This window comes from Oratosquilla oratoria, unplaced genomic scaffold, assembly GCF_046742065.1.
Source record: "Oratosquilla oratoria isolate Oo_2021 unplaced genomic scaffold, ASM4674206v1 SCAFFOLD228, whole genome shotgun sequence".
NCBI classification, from domain to species: domain Eukaryota; kingdom Metazoa; phylum Arthropoda; class Malacostraca; order Stomatopoda; family Squillidae; genus Oratosquilla; species Oratosquilla oratoria.
Genome location: NW_027467580.1, coordinates 35,570 through 52,424, shown reverse-complemented (window position 1 = coordinate 52,424; position 16,855 = coordinate 35,570). Strand labels below are relative to the sequence as shown.

The 16,855-nt window shown below is 43.5% G+C and overlaps 1 protein-coding gene across 4 annotated transcripts in view; it reads left to right on the top strand.

Moving 5' to 3' along the window:
• Positions 1–16,855, top strand: part of NiPp1 (nuclear inhibitor of protein phosphatase 1) — a gene marked incomplete at its 3' end in the record, with an annotated part of 154,963 nt that overhangs the window by 105,292 nt on the left and 32,816 nt on the right. For 3 of the 4 annotated variants that reach the window (XM_076181322.1, XM_076181323.1, XM_076181324.1), the window contains 2 exon segments: positions 3,194–3,411; positions 4,066–4,269. In XM_076181322.1, the coding sequence (XP_076037437.1) occupies positions 3,194–3,411; positions 4,066–4,269 (422 nt within the window). 4 annotated transcript variants of the gene reach the window in all.

The following is a 16,855-nucleotide window of genomic DNA, read 5'->3' as shown; positions in this document are numbered from 1 at the left end:
CTTTTCTTTGTACCTCTCATATGACTCCCTCATCCTATTTTGTAACCAATCTGTGAAAGCTCGCTTCTTCTCTTCTACAACCTTCTTTGTTTCCTCATCCTACCACTCACTACCCTTCCTTCTATTTCCTCCTGTCCATCTTGTTCCACACATCATCTTTGCACACTTTGTGACTCCCTCCTTGAACCATCCCCATTCCTCCACTCCTAGCTCTACTCTCTCCTTCACTCCCTCCCACTCCTCTCTCAGCTTCTTCTTGTACTCCTTTTCCTTTAAAGAGTTCACTCTAAGCACCTCCCTACCTTTTGTCCTTTTCCTCTTTCTCCATCTATCCTCCACTCTCAACTTACCTTCCAACAAAAAATTATCTGATATTCTCCCACCCTCTCCCCTTAGCACCTGTACATCCTTAACTCTTCCTATTATACTCCTATCTACCACTACATAGTCCATTAACGCTCAATCTACCACCTTCCATCCACCACCCTCTCCCATGTGTACTTATGCTTGACTTTTTTCCGAAACACTGTATTTGCTATCATCAACTCTCAAGACACATCACCATCAACTCTCCACTACGATTCTTTCCTGGAACTCCACATTTCCCAACCACTCCATCAATTGGTTCATTTCCTACCCTAGCATTAACCTCTTCATTACGGTTCAAAATCTCGCGGGCAGCATTAGCTGCCAGACGTACGATGTGTCATAATAATACTCGCATCATAAAATATAGTCACCGCTTATATCGATCGTTCTCTCTTTCACCCATGAATTTTGATAACCATAGAAAATGTGATGAAGACAGTTTAGAGAGTATGTCATTACGCAGGGGCAACTACAATAAATATAATCAAGACGCCGATATGGCAGCCTCGTATCCACTTGCTCCTCATGCCGCCTACGTATGCGGCACCGTATGGAAGGGGTTAAGGTCTCCCAGTACTATTACATTGACATTTCTCCCTAATCCCTCTATGCACTCATTTAAATCTATCCAAAAAGCCTCCCTTTCTTCTACACTCTTCTCACTATCAGGCCCATATGCACTTACAAAAACCCACATCTCCTTTCCCAGTTTCACCTTCATCCACATTATTCTTGAGGAAACCTCCTTCCACTCCACTACACATTTACCTATCTCTTCACTTACTAGTATATCCACCCCTTCTCTCCTTCACCCTCTCTTCACTCCTGATAACCTCCCACATACACTCCCAAACTTACACTTGCCCTTCCCTCTCAACTTAGTTTCACTCAAAACCAACACATCCATCTTTCTTCTCACAAACATACTACCTATCTCTTCCCTTTTACTCTCATCTGTACCACATCCATGCACATTAACCACTTCAGTACGGAACTTAAATCTCGCGGGCAGCAGCCAATGCCAGCCGTACGACGTGTCGTAATAATACTCGCATCATGAAATATAGTCACCGCTTATATTGATCGTTCTCTCTTTCACCCGCGAATTTTGAAAACCACAGAGAATGGGATTCAGGGCGAATTTGGGAGAATGTAAAAACACAGGGGCGACTACAATAAATATAATCAAGACGCCGATATGGCAGCGTCGCGAATCCACTTGCTCCTCATGACGCCTACGTGTGCGGCACCGTATAGAAGGGGTTAAAAGATCCAAACCTTAGGGTGCTGTTTGGAAAACTCCTAGACCCTATTATGCTTTTACTTTTTTTAGGAATGTCCCCTTTGGGGCTACAAGGAGAAGGATGCCTGGTCCCAATCCCCGTCCCTTTTTTCTCGCCTCTTATTATCCAAGTGGAAATACTTGGTGGCAGTATTCTTTTGCCCCCACCACAGGATAGGTAGGCAAAAAAGGTAATGAATATTCAGTGAAATTGTACAGGACAGTAACAAGGGGTTGGGGGACTGCATAACGGAGGGACAGTCGTGTATAAAAGTGTCATCATTTCTCTATGAACAGAGTTTTCCTCTATCACAGACAAAATGATGTGTGGCTCTGGTCCATAGGGGCGCCCCATATAGACCCTAAAGTATCAACTGCATGCTACTTTGCTACAATAACATGCAGCCAATACCCCAGACGGGTGATGAGATGTACAAGGGGGAAATGTGGCTGCAAATTGGAAGTGAGTATTAAGGGAGAGAGACTGGAGGAAGTAGATAGCTTTAGATACTTGGGTGTAAATGTGGCAGGAAAGGAGGGAGTGGAGGTGGAGGTAGAATGTAGATTGAGAGAAGAAAGTTACTTCCTTGGTGAATTAAAAAGTGTAATGAGAAATAGACATTTGGTAATGGATGCTAATAGGAGATTGTATGAAGAAGTGATCGTGCTGATAGTACTGTATGGGGCAGAAACATGGAACATAAGAGAGGAAGATTTCAAATGTGTTTGAGATGAAATACCTGAGAAGTATTGTAGGGGTTACTAGGCTGGATAGAGTGAGAAAAAAGGTGTGGAGAGCGAGGGTGGAAAGGGAGTTGGGAGATAAGGTTGATGAAAGAGTATCGGGATGGTTTGAACACATGAAAAGAATTAGTGAAGAAAGATTATTAAAAGAGGTGTGGAAAGCAGAAGTGGAAGAAGTGAACATGAGGGGGCAACCATGGATGAGATGGATGGGTGGGGTAAAAGGGGCATTGAGAAAGAGGGGGAATACCTGTTGAGGAAGAATGGGAGAAGACAGAAGATAGGGGTGAGTGGAGAATGGTTGTGTATGGATGATACTGTGATGAATGGAAGGGAGTTTGGAGTGGGGGCGAGGGAGTATGTGTTACTGATATTTTGACATGATCTGAAGGGATTTCTCCTTGTCTTTTCTTTTTCTGCATGAGGGTACAGAGGGGGGGGGGGTGCTGATTAAATGAAGCAGCCTTGCTGTGAATGTGCTGTGTCTTGGCACATTGCTTTTGACCCAGGGCAGTGGGTGAGATGCAGGGATGACCCATCATTCTGGAGGAACCAAGATAAGAGGGAGGGAGAAGGGTGAATGGGAGTGGAGTATGTGGGGATGGAATGGCTTCCACCCTTGTAAGGCGGAAAAAGCCAATGGCACATGAATGTATCTATTATTACTATTGTTATTATGATTGTTATTATTACTATTGTTGTATTGTTATTGTTGTCATTATTATTATTATTGTTTTATAGATAAATGATTTATTGCTTAAACACTAGTATGCACTTCTGTGATGCATTCTTTTGCAGCCCATGGTACATACATTGGTAAGATTTGTTTAGAAGCCAACAAACCTACACAGCTTCCAGTGAATTCCACATTTCACTTTGGTGCATCCACTCGAAAATATACCATTCGTGAGCGCCCTCAGACAGCTCCAAAACCTGTTATGGAGGAATTAGAGCGAATGACAGAAGATAGTGATGGTGGTCTCCTTGGACTTCCTGAGACTGAAACTGAACTTGATGTAAGTGATTGTAACCTAACCACTTGACATAACAGATCAAGATTCAAACCAAGTTAATAAGGACTTTTATTTCCCTAACAGTTCATGCTTGCATTAGTAAACACTAGGGTTAGAATAGTAAACTTGTTGGGATTTAAGTAAAATAGGCAGCTTTGCAGAGCCACCACATGTAGGTCCTGTTGATCCCTGGGGGAAGACAAAATGAAGTGGATGGAGAGGGTGAAAGAGCAATGAATGGAAGAGGAGTGTCTGTACAGCAAGGAGGAGAGAGTGCAAATTTTAGGAGTGAATGGAGAGTGGTTTTAAATGGATGAGGAAATGACAGCCAAGAGGGATCTTCTTGTCTGCTCCACATATTTTCAGTGGATGACAGGGGGTCACCATATAAAGAAGCTGTAGGGTAAACCAGTTATGGGTTTTGGGCCCTCCAGTGGAAATACTGTATCTTGCTGCATTGCTTCTGATCCAAACAGTGTGGCAGGGGACAAGGATGAGTCTTAATTCATGAGGTACTAAGATGGGAGGGATAATGAATAGAAAAAGCCTTGTGGTATATGTATATATGAAACTAAGGATACATCATCAATTCCCAGAAGTGTCATTAGTACTATAGCTTTGTATTTTATTGTGTTTTGATGTATCTTTCTGTTACAGAACCTAACAGAGTTCAACACAGCACACAACAGACGTATTTCCATGTTAGGGATTGGGGAGGATGAACCACAGCCACGAAGTCGTAAACGTCACAAATTCAATGTATGTTTCAAAGATGAAGAGGATGTTATTAACCCAGAAGATATTGACCCCAGTGTAGGCAAATTTAGAAACCTTGTCCAGACTACTGTTGTACCTACAAAGGTAAGAAAATCTGTAATTACTATATCTTCATCTAAAATAGATTGTTTGAACTTTTTTCCACTATGATGTATTAAGATTGCTTCAGTTTTTTCATTGTATATGTGTAAAGTATGTTGAAATGAAAAGGAGAAGGAGTGCAAGAAGAAGCTGAGTGAGGAGTGGGAGGGAGTGAAGGATAGAGAAGAGCTACGAGTGGAGGAGGAATGGGGATGGTTCAAGGAGGAAGTCACAAAGTGTGCAAAGATGGTGTGTGGAACAAGAACAGGAGGAAATAGAAGGAAAGGTAATGAATGGTGGGATGAGGAAACAAAGAAGGTTGTAGAAGAGAACATGTGAGCTTTCACAGATTGGTTACAAAATAGGATGAAGGAGTCATACGAGAGGTACAAAGAAAAGAGAAGAGAAGTAAAGCACAAGGTAAAGGAGGCAAAGAGGAGAGCAGATGTGAAATGGGGTAAGAGTATGACAGAAATTTTTGAAAGTAATAAAAAGATGTTTTGGAAAGAAATTAAGAGAGGAAGAGGAGGCGAATCAAGTAGAGAAGAAAAGGTAAAAGGTGCAGATGGAGAGATGATATTGGAAGAGAAGGCAGTAAGAGGAAGATGGGCAGAGTACTTTAGGGAGTTCCTAAATGTGAAGGAGGACAGTGAGGGAAAGGTAGTTGCAGTGGAAAGGGCTAAGAAAATGACCATGATGAAGAAAATGGAGGAGAAATAAGGAAGGATGAAGTGAAGGCAGCCGGTAAGATGATGAGAGCAGGTAAGGCACCTGGGTTGGATGGATGCCATGCACAATGTCTGAAAAAAGGAGGTACAGTGATGGTGGACTGGCTGTTGAGGTTGTTTAATGTTTGTTTGAGAGAGGGTAGAGTGCCAGGGACTGAAGGAGTGCCTGTATATTTCCACTCTACAAAGGAAAAGGGGACAAGTGTGAGTGTAGTAGTTTCAGAGGGATTAGCTTGTTAAGTGTAGTTAGGAAGGCTTATGGGAGGATCTTGATTGAGAGGATTAGGAGAGGAACAGAGGGAGTAATTGGTGAAGAACAATGTAGGTTTAGGACAGGTAAAGATTGCATAGATCAGATTTTTGTGGTAAGACAAATATGTGAGAAAGCTATAGGAAAAGGTATGGATGTATTTTTGGCTTTTATGGATCTGGAAAAGGCTTATGACAGGGTAGACAGGAAGGCACTGTGGGAGGTTTTGCAAATATATGGGATAGGAGGAAAGCTTTTAAGAGCTGTCAAGAGTTTTTATGAAAGTAGTAGTGCATGTGTCAGGATTAGAAATGGAGAGTGTGAGTGGTTTGAGGTGGGACTTTGTCAGGGATGTGTTATGTTGCCCTGGCTATTCAACTTATACATGGATGGGGTGGTGTGAGAGGTAAATGCAAAGGTGATGGGTCAGGGATTGGAGATGGTTAAAAAAAATGGAGAAAAGTGGGAGGTGAGCCAGCTATTGTTTGCATACGACACTGCGCTTGTAGCAGGATTAGAGGAGGGATTGAAGAAGTTAGTTACAGAGTTTGGGAGAGTGTGTGAAAGAAGGAAGTTGAAGATAAATGTGGGTATTGGCTGCATGTTTTTGTGGCAAAATAGCATGCAGTTGATACTTTAGGGTCTATATGGGGCGCCCTTACGGACCAGAGCCACACATAATTTTGTCTGTGATAGAGGAAAATTCTGTACATAGAAAGATGATGACACTTTTAAACTATGACTCTCCCTCCGTTATGCTGTCCCCCAACCCCTTATTACTGTCCTGTACCATTTCACTGAATATTCATTTCCTTTTTTTGCCTACCCTGTGGTGGGGGAAAAGAATACTGCCACCAAGTATTTCCACTTGAGTCGTAAAAGGGGACAAAAAAGGGACAGGGGATGGGATTAGGAGTCCTACTACCTGTAGCCCCAAAAGGGGACATTCCTAAAAAAGAAAGTAAAGGCATAAGAGGGTCTGGGAGCTTTCCAACCAGTACCCTAAGGTTTGGGTCTTTTAATGTGTGTGGATGTGGTACAGATGAGAGTAAAAGGGAAGAGATAGGCAGTATGTTTGTGAGAAGAAAGATGGATGTGCTGGCTTTGAGTGAAACTAAAATGAAAGGAAAGGTAAACTGTCAGTTTGGGAGTGTAGCTGGGAGGTACTCAGGAGTGAAGAGGGGACGAGGGAGAGAAGGGGTGGCTATACTAGTAAGTGAAGAGATAAGTAAGCGGGTAGTGGAGTGGAAGGAAGTGTCATCAAGGCTGATGTGGATGAAGGTGAAGCTGGGAAAGGAGATATGGATTTTTGTAAGTGCGTATGGGCCTGGTAGTGAGAAGAACGTAAAGGAAAGGGAGGCATTCTGGGTAGATATAAATGAGTGCATAGAGGGATTAGGGAGAAATGTCAATGTAGTTGTATTGGGAGACCTAAATGCTAGGGTAGGAAATGAACCAATTGATGAAGTCATTGGAAAGTATGGAGTTCGAGGCAAAAATCGTAGTGGAGAGTTGATGGTGGAGATTTGTCTCGAAGGAAAGTTGATGATAGCAAATACAGTGTTAAGGAAGAAAGTCAAGCATAAATACACATGAGAGAGGGTTGTGGATGGAAGGGTGGCAGATAGAGTGTTAATGGACTATATAGTGGTGACCAGGAGTATGGTAGGAAGAGTTAAGGATGTACATGTTCTAAGGGGAGAGAGTGGGGGAATATCAGATCATTTCCTGGTGGAAGGTAAAATGAGAGTGGAGAATAGGTGGAGAAAGAGGAAAAGGGCAGAAGGTAGGGAGGTACTTAGAATGAACTACTTAAGTGAAGAAAAAAAGGAGAATGAGTATAAGAAGAAGTTGAGAGAGGAGTGGGAGAGAGTAAAGGATAGAGTAGAACTAGGAGTGGAGGAGGAGGAATGTGGATGGTTCAAGGAGGGAGTCATAAGGTGTGCAAAAATGGTATGTGGAACAAGGAGGGTGGGAGGAAATAGAAAGAAGGGTAGTGAGTGGTGGGATGAGGAAGCAAAGGAGGGTGTAGAAGAGAAGAAGCAGGCATTCATAGATTGGCTACAAATTAGGATGAGGGAATCGTATGAGAGGTACAAAGTAAAGAGAAAGGAAGCTAAACATAAGATAAAGGAAGCAAAGTAATAGAAAGATGTTTTGGAAGGAAGTTAAAAGAGGAAGAGGAGGCAAATCAAGTAGAGAAGAAAAGGTAAAAGGTGCAGATGGAGAGATAATAATGGAAGAGAAGGCAGTGAGAGGAAGGTGGGCAGAGTATTTTAGGGAGTTGCTAAATGTGAAGGAGGATAGGAAGGGAAAGGTAGTTGCAGTGGGAAGTGCTAAGAAAATGAGAGTGATGAGTGAGGAAAATGGAGGAGAAATAGGGAAGGATGAAGTGAAAGCCAGCTGTTAAGATGATGAGAGCAGGTAAGGTGCCTGGGTTGGATGATGCAATGCAGAATGTCTGAAGAAAGGAGGTACAGTTATGGTGGACTGGCTGGTGAGCTTATTTAATGTTTGTTTAAGAGAGGGTAGAGTGCCAGAGGACTGGAGGAGTGCCTGTATAGTTCTGCTTTACAAAGGAAAGGGGGACAAGTGTAAGTGTAGTAGTTACAGAGAGATGAGCTTGTTGAGTGTAGTTGTTGTTGTTGTCGTTCCCTAGACTGTCTGTCCGAGCAGTCCCGTCTCCCCAAGGAATGCCATAGCCGAAACTGGGTTTTCCCACAAATCCTTTATAGAGCGTATGTTGTGTTGTTTGTGTGCATGATTGTGTATAATGCAGTCTTCCATTATGTGTTGTATGGTATGGGGTGAAGTGTTACATCCTGGGCAGCTGTTCACAATGCGGTCATCCAGCCTCTTCTGGTAGCTTAGAAGTGCTGGGTGGTGACCGCACCGCAGTCTGGCCAAGTGGACTCTGTCCTTTCGTGGGAGAGAGGATTCAGAAGGGTGGATATCAGGGGGTCTGGCATGCAGCAGTGTGTTGTCTTTCAGTGTGTTAATGGAGCGGTGAGTGATATGATTATGAATATGTTTCCGGAGGCTGGTATTTGGTGGTTGTGGAGGAAGAGAAGAGAGTATTTGTGCGTGATAAAGGTCTTTGGGTGTTGTTTTAATGTTTCTTGGTGTGTGTGGGTGTTCTGCTATGTAGTGTAGCGGGTGTGATGTGTTTGTGGTGGCTGCGGCAAGTGTGCCTCTCATGTCGAGGTGGTCCTTGACTTTGAGGACTTTTGTTTCATGGTGTAAATGGTCTGTAGTTGTTGTATTTGTGCAGCCTGTAATTGTTTTTAGGGCTTTGTTTTGTATGATTTGAAGGGTGTTGTGGTGTGTCTCACTGAGATTAGGAGCCCATGCAGGACTCGCATAATTCAACACTGAGCGTATGCATTGTTTGTATATTGTTATATTAGTTTCTTTGTTTTGTCCAAATGTTGTTCCAGTGATTGACTTAAGTGTGTTAAGTCTGGGTGTGCATTTGTTTTTTATGTTTGTGATGTGTTGTTTGAAAGACATGGATGTATCGTATGTTACACCAAGAATTTTCGGTGTGTTTGTGTGTGGTATTAGAGTGTTGTTGATGTAGAGATGAGGTATATATTTGTGTTCTTTTGTCCAGTTGGTGAGAAGTGTTGCTGTAGATTTGGTTGGAGCTATTTTGAGTCTGTTTGTGATGAACCATGTGTTGAGTGTGTCAAGGTATGGCTGGATTATTTCTGCAGCTTTGTCTGTGTTACGATGTGTGCATGTGATTGTTATGTCGTCTACGTAGGAAGAGATTTGTATTTCTGAGGTGTCTGGCATGGGTAAGTCATGCATGTATAGATTAAATAGTGTGGGGGATAGAACTGAGCCCTGTGGTACTCCGTTCTTAATGTTTCTGATGTGCGATGATTGGCCATTATATGACACATAAGCATTCCTCCCTGCCAGATAATTGGCCAGCCATCTTTTGGTGTTATTGTGCATGTCTGTGTTATATATTTTATTTGTTAGGTTGTGGCGGGGGATAGCATCAAAAGCTTTACTAATGTCTAATGTTATAAGAAGTGTTCTTTGGTGGGGCCTATCTGAATTGATGCCATCTAAAATTCTTTGTGTGAGGTTTGTCAGAAGAGTGTTTGTGGAGTGTAGTGGCCTAAAACCGTGTTGTGAGTCAGCAAGGGGAATATGTGGTGTGACAAGTAAAAGTATTAGGCGTTCAATGACTTTAGAGGGGGTGCAGAGAAGTGTGATTGGGCGGTGCGATGTTGGGATTGTTGGGTCTTTGTTCGGTTTTGGAATGGTGATTATTTTACCATGCTTCCAGATGTCGGGTATAGTGTTGTGTGAATAGCTGTAGTTTGCAATTTTTGTGAGTGCATGTATACCTTGTGGTCCAATGTGTTTTAGGTGGATGTTGCTTATGTTATCAGGGCCACAGGCAGATGAGTGCTTGAGACTATGTATTATGAGTTTTGTCTGACTGTCTATGAAGGGTATATAGTCTGAGTCTGTGGGAAAGTCTTTCTTACGTCGAATGGTGCGTCGGTCGTCAGGATGAGAAGTGAGATGGCTTGTCTGTGCAAAATGACGTATGAGTGCATTTGCTTGTTGTCTGTTTGAGGGTAGATTATCTGTTGTTGTAATTATTGCTGCGTGAGAGCGTGTTGTGTTACTGTTGGATAGTGTAATGCTGTTGAGTGTTTTGTACAATTTGCTGGTGTTTGTTTTGTGATCAAGTGTATTGATAAAGTTTTGCCAATTTTGTGTTTTTTGTTCATGTATTTTATTGGCAATCACAGTGTTTAGTGTTTGTATTTGGTCTGCTATGTTTTGAGGGATAGGTGTGGGGGTACCGTGTTTAAGTGTGTCACGTTGTCTGATGAGGCTTTGGATTTCTGGTGTGAAGTTGGGGTTGTGTGATTTTCTGTTGCCTCTAGGGATGTATCTCTTGTCTGCATTTTGTATGATTGTATTAAAAGTGTGCACAGCATTGTTTATGTTTGTGATTGGTGTGCTGTTAAGTGTTTCAAAATGTTGTTCTGTCTCTTCAATAAAAGCTTCCCAGTTAGCTCTCTTGAAATTGGTGTAAGTGTGTCTGTGGCCAACTGGGGTGCATCTTGTTTTGGTGGTGATGATGATTGGAAGGTGGTCAGAGCCAAGGGTTCCGACCACTCTCCATGATGTTGTTGGGGTTAGGCAGGGGGAGCAAAAGGTGATATCAGGAGAGGAGGGAGTGTAGAGGGCTTGGTGTGGGATATGTGTATGATTATGTGTGTTGTTCATGATAGTCAATGAGTCAAACTGAGTCTGTATATCAAGCCCTCTGTCTGTGTCAGGGTTGTCGACATACCAGGCAGACGACTTGGCGTTGAAGTCTCCACCCATGATCAGGTTGGGGATTGAGGCTAGTTGGCTAAAATGAGGCCTGAAGGTGTCTGGAACTGTGGGGGATGATTGGGGGGGAATATACATGTTAACTATTGTCAGTGTTGATTTGTTGCCTGTGCGGATTCGAATGGATTGGATTTCTGTTGTGTTATCTGTGGTAGGGAGGAGAATTTTGGTTGTGGCACTTGTGTCCACAAAACAGATGGAGTGGTGGATCAGGGTGATGAGTCCACCGCCATAGCCGTCAGTCCGGTTTTGTCTGATGGTGGTGTAATTATGAAATGATGGTGTTTTGTGTGAGTGTCTTAGTTTTGTTTCTTGTAAAATCGCAATGTGTATGTTGTGTTGTTTAAGAAAGTGTTCAAGTTCATGTTTTTTCATGTTGATACCGTCAATGTTGTGTTGTAATATGTTGATGTTGTGTGTTTTGTATGTGTTGTATGTTGCTGTTTGGGGTTGAGGTTGGGGTGGTAGTGGGGAAGGTGTAGGATCTGGGTCAGAGGGGGGGAAAGGAGAGATCGGGGACAAAGGAAGGGGAGTACTAATCGGGGGTAAGGGCAGAGGGAAATTGGGAGTGGGTGAGGGTGCTGGCTGTGGTTGGGGAGGTGGGAGTGGGGTTACTGGAGGGCAGGTAGAACATGTCCAAGTGTTTGTGTATTGGTTTGTGTCAGCAAGTGTTGTACAAGTGAGGTGGGCCCAGTTTTTGCACATATTGCACTGAACTGAGCCCTTTGTCTGTCTGCTCGAAGTAATGGGTTTAGAGCATGTTGGGCATGTGTATTTTGTGGTGGGCCCAGGATTGCTCTCTACATCTCCAGCTAAAAGTAGAAGAAGAGAGGTGATCGCCGGAAAATCACCCCTCGGTGCAGGAAAAACATAATATTGCATGTTGGGAAAAAGGATTGTGGTACTCCCCAAGGTAGGCATAGCTCCTCTTGGGGATCGGTGCCACCTGCGTAGAGCCGGTGGCCAGGGGTGGTTGCTGCCGTTTGGCCCCCAACTCTTGGGGGGTGGTCCCACGACGTAGACGCTGCAGCTCCAGGACCTGTTGAGTGTAGTTGGGAAGGCTTATGGGAGGATCTTGATTGAGAGGATTAGGAGAGGAAGAGAGGGAGTAATTGGTGAGGAACAGTGTGGGTTTAGGACAGGTAGGGGATGTGTAGATCATATTTTTGTGTTAAGACCAATATGTGAGAAAGCTATAGGAAAAGGTAAGGATGTTTTTTGGGCTTTTATGGATCTGGAAAAGGCTTACGACAGGGTAGACAGGAAGGCACTGTGGGAGGTACTGCAGATATATGGGATAGGAGGAAAGCTTTTAAGAGCAGTCAAGAATTTTTATGAGAGTAGTAGAGCTTGCGTTAGGATTAGAAATGGAGAGAGTGAATGGTTTGAGGTAAAGGTGGGACTTCGTCAGGGGTGTGTTATGTCACCCTGGCTGTTCAGTCTTTACATGGATGGAGTGGTGCGAGAGGTGAATGCAAGGGTAGTGGGTCAGGGGTTGGAGACGATTAAAAAAAATGGAGAAAAGTGGGAGGTGAGCTAGTTGTTGTTTGCGGATGACACTGTGCTTGTAGCAGGATCAGAAGAAGGATTGAGGAAGTTAGTGACAGAGTTTGAGAAGGTGTGTGAAAGAAGGAAGCTGAAGATAAATGTGGGCAAAAGTAAGGTGATGAAATGTACAAGGGAGAGAGTAACAGTAGGCTGGAAGTGATCATTAAGGGTGAGAAACTGGAGGAAGTGGATAGTTTCAGATATTTGGGTGTGAATGTGACAGGAAAAGGAGTAGTGGAGGTGGAGGTAGAATGTAGATTGAGAGAAGCGAGTAAATGCCTTGGTGGATTAAAAAGGGTAATGAGAAATAGACATCTGGGAATGGATGCTAAGAGGAGGTTATATGAAGGAGTGATTGTGCCAACAGCAATGTATGGGGCAGAAACATGGAACATGAGAGAGGAAGAAAGAAGGAGTTTGAATGTGTTTGAGATGAAATGTCTGAGAAGTACGATAGGGGTTACTAGGCTAGATAGAGTGAGAAATGAGGAGGTGAGGAGGAGAACAGGGGTGGAAAAGGAGCTGGGAGATAGGGTTGATGAAAAAGTATTAGGATGGTTTGGACACATGGAAAGAATGAGTGAAGAAAGATTAGTAAAAGAAGTGTGGAAGGCAGAGGTGGAAGGAGTGAATATGAGGGGACGTCGTAGGATGAGATGGATGGATGGGGTGAAAGGGGCTTTACAAAAGAGAGGAATGTCTGTAGAGGAAGGATGGGAGAGAACAGTAGATAGGGGTAAATGGAGAAGGGTTGTGTATAGATGAGGCTGTGATGCATGAGGGGGAGTGGGTGGGGGGTGGGGAAGTGTGTGTGGGAGGAATTTTATGCAGCCAAAAGGGATTTTTCCCCATCTTCTCCTTTCCTACATGAGGGGACGGAGAGGGGGGGGTCGCCGAATTTATGAAGCGGCCTTGCTGTGGATGTGCTGTGTCTTGCAACACTGCTTCTGACCCAGGGCAGTGGGCAGGATGCAGGGATGACCCGTCATCCAGGAGGTGCCAAGATAAGAGGGAGGGAGGGGAGTGGAATATATGGGAAATGAAATGGGTAGGAGTGATTTCTATGCCTTTTTCTTTTTGGCTACCCCCTGTGTAAGGGGGAAAAAGCCTTTGGTATATGTGTGTATGTAAAAGTAAGGTGATGAGATGTACAAGGGGTGAAAGTGGCAGCAGACTGGAAGTGAGCATTAAGGGAGAGAGACTGGAGGAAGTGGGTAGTTTTAGATATTTTGGTGCGAATGTGGCAGGAAAGGGAGGAGTGGAGGTGGAGATAAAATGTAGATTGAGAGAAGCAAGTAAATGCGTTGGTGGATTAAATAGTGTAACGAGAATGGATGCTAAGAGGAGATTGTATGAAGGAGTGATCCTGCCGACAGCACTGTATGGGGCAGAAACATGGAACATAAGAGAGGAAGAGAGAAGGAGTTTGAATGCATTTACCTAGTTGTATTTTACGGGACAAGAGCTATGCTTGTAGTGACTCATTTTCGTATCTCTCCACATCCAGTTTATTCTTAAAATCTTTATAGTTTTGGCATACTGTTTCTCCATTTAGTTTGTTCCAGACATCAATCACTCTATGTGGGAAGTATTCTTTTTCAAATCTCTTCTGTAACTGTCCTTCTTGAGCTTTTCCTGTCCTCTTGTTTCTTTTCTGTCCCGTTTTACTAAGTTGTCTCTATCAAGAATTTCCATCCCTTTCATAAATCTGTAAATGATCAACAAATCACCTCTCTCTGTTCCAGTGCTGATAGATGTAATTTTTCCAATCTTTTTTTTTTTTTTTTTTTTTAAATAGGTGCCCATACCAATGCAGCATACTCTAGTTTAAGCCTTATTAGTGCAACCACTATTTTCTTTGCCATTTCTTCATCCATGTAGTCGAAGGCCATTTTCATTGATCTTAATAAGTTAAAAGTCTCTCCAACTGATTTATTGACATGTTTATCAGGTGTCAAGTCACTTGAGATAATCACTCCCAGGTCCCTTTCTGAGTCGACTTTTTATACTTGTTTGCGGACGACACTGCGCTTGTGGCAGGATCGGAGGAGGGATGGAGGAAGTTGATGACAGAGTTTGGGAGAGTATGTGATAGAAGAAAGCTAAAGATAAATGTGGGTAAAACTAAGGTGATGAGATGTACAAGGGGTGAAAGTGGCAGTAGACTGGAAGTGAGCATAAAGGGAGAGAGACTGGAGGAAGTGGATAGTTTTAGATACTTGGGTGCAAATGTGGCAGGAAAAGGTGGAGTGAAGGTGGAGGTAGAATGTAGATTGAGAGAAGCGAGTAAATGCCTTGGTGGATTGAAGAGTGTAATGAGGAATAGACATTTGGGAATGGATGCTAAGAGGAGACTATATGAAGGAGTGATTGTGCCAACAGCACTATATGGGGCAGAAACATGGAACATAAGAGAGGAAGAGAGAAGGAGTTTGAATGTGTTTGAGATGAGGTGTCTGAGAAGTATGACGGGGGTTACTAGGCTAGATAGTGTGAGAAATGAGGAGGTGAGGAGGAGAACAGGGGTGGAAAGGGAGCTGGGAGATAGGGTTGATGAAAGAGTATTAGGATGGTTTGGACACATGGAAAGAATGAGTGAAGAAAGACTAGTAAAAGAGGTATGGAAGGCAGATGTGGAGGGAGTGAACATGAGGGGACGTCCTAGGATGAGGTGGATGGATGGGGTGAAGGGGGCTTTGGCGAAGAGGGGAATGTCTGTTGAGGAAGGATGGGAGAGGACAGAAGACAGGGGTGAATGGAGAATGGTTGTATATGGATGATGTTGTGATGCATGAGATGGAATGGGCGGGGGGATGGGGGATGAGGTAGTATGTGTGAGCAAAATTTGATGCAGCCCAAAGGGATTTCTTCCCATCTTCTCCTTTTATGCATGGTGGGATGGAGAGTGGGGGGTCGCTGATCTAATGAATTGGCCTTGCTGTGGATGTGCTGTGTCTTGCAACACTGCTTCTGACCCAGGGCAGTGGACAAGGTGCAGGGATGACCCGTCATCCAGGAGATGCTGAGATGAGAGGGAGGGTGGAGGGGGTATGGAGTGTATTTAGGGATGGAATGGGTGGGAATGATTTTATGCCTTTTCCTTTTTGGCTATCTCCCTTATAAGGGGGAAAAAGCCTTGGTATATGTATGTATGTTGTTTCCAATTTTATATTCACCCGATATTCTATTTTTGCTTTTTCCAAATTCCATTATACTATATTTCTTAATGTTAAAGTTCATTTCACATCTCTGACTCCATTCCCATATTTTGTCCTGGTCTTCTTGTAGCAATCTGCAGTCTTCTTCTGTGCTTACTCTCTTGAGTAATTTTGCATTATCAGCAAAGAAGTTCATTTAACACTTCACTCCCTCATCCATATCATTAATATATATGGTAAACATTAACCCCTTCATTACCGACCTGTCAACCTTACGTAAACAAACGTTTCAAACTGTCCCACGAATGACTGGAGCCGTAAGTTTGTAAACACAGACACTTGCCACCACGTGGGTAGAAATAACCCAGAAACCGAGGCCTTGAGAGCCTTCAATACACACAGCTTATAACTGTGACACGTGCGTGTCACGGGGAGCACGCTCAGTTCCTGGCGGGTGCACTCAGCCGTGCAAAACACACATCCGGTACTCAAGGGGTTAAAGGAGCCACTCATCACATCTTCCCAGTTCGAATTTTTGTCTCTTAGTACCCCTCTCATTTTTCACCCAGTTAACCACTTCACTCCGGGCCAAAATCTCGCGGGCAGCATTAGCTGCCAGACATACAATGCTGCGTCATAATACTCGCATCATAAAAAATAGTCACCGCTTATATCGATCATTCTCTCTTTCACCCGTGAATTTTGATAATCATAGAGAATGTGATGAAGCCAGTTTAGAGAGTATGTCAGTTACACAGGGACAACTACAATAAATATAATCAAGACGCCGATATGGCAGCCTCGCATATCCACTTGTTCCTCATGCTGCCTACGTAGGCGGCACCGTATGGAAGAGGTTAAGAAATCCTTCATCCTTCCAGTAGCTTACCTTGTATTCCTCCAATTATTTCAATTATTCTTATTAACTTTTTATGTGGTACTTTGTCAAAAGCCTTCTGCAAGTCCAAGAAGGTGCAATCTGCCCAGCCATCTCTTTCTTATATTATCTCAATTAATCTCGAGTAAAAGTATGTTATGGATCCGGAAAAGGCTTACGACAGGGTAGACAGGAAGGCACTGTGGGAGGTACTGCAGATATATGGGATAGGAGGAAAGCTGTTAAGAGCAGTCAAGAGTTTTTATGGGAGTAGTAGAGCTTGCGTTAGGATTAGAGATAGAGAGTGAATTGTTTGAGGTAAAGGTGGGACTTCATCAGGGATGTGTTATGTCACCCTGGCTGTTCAGTCTTTACATGGATGGAGTGGTGCGAGAGGTGAATGCAAGGGTAGTGGGTAAGGGTTGGAGATGATTAAAGAAAATGGAGAAAAGTGGGAGGTGAGCTAGTTGTTGTTTGCTGACGACACTGCGCTTGTAGCAGGATCAGAGGAGGGATTGAGGAAGTTAGTGACAGAGTTTGAGGTGTGTGAAAGAAGGAAGCTGAAGATAAATGTGGGCAAAAGTAAGGTGATGAGATGTACAAGGGGAGAGAGTGACAGTAGGCTGGAAGTGAGCATTAACCCCTTCCATACGGT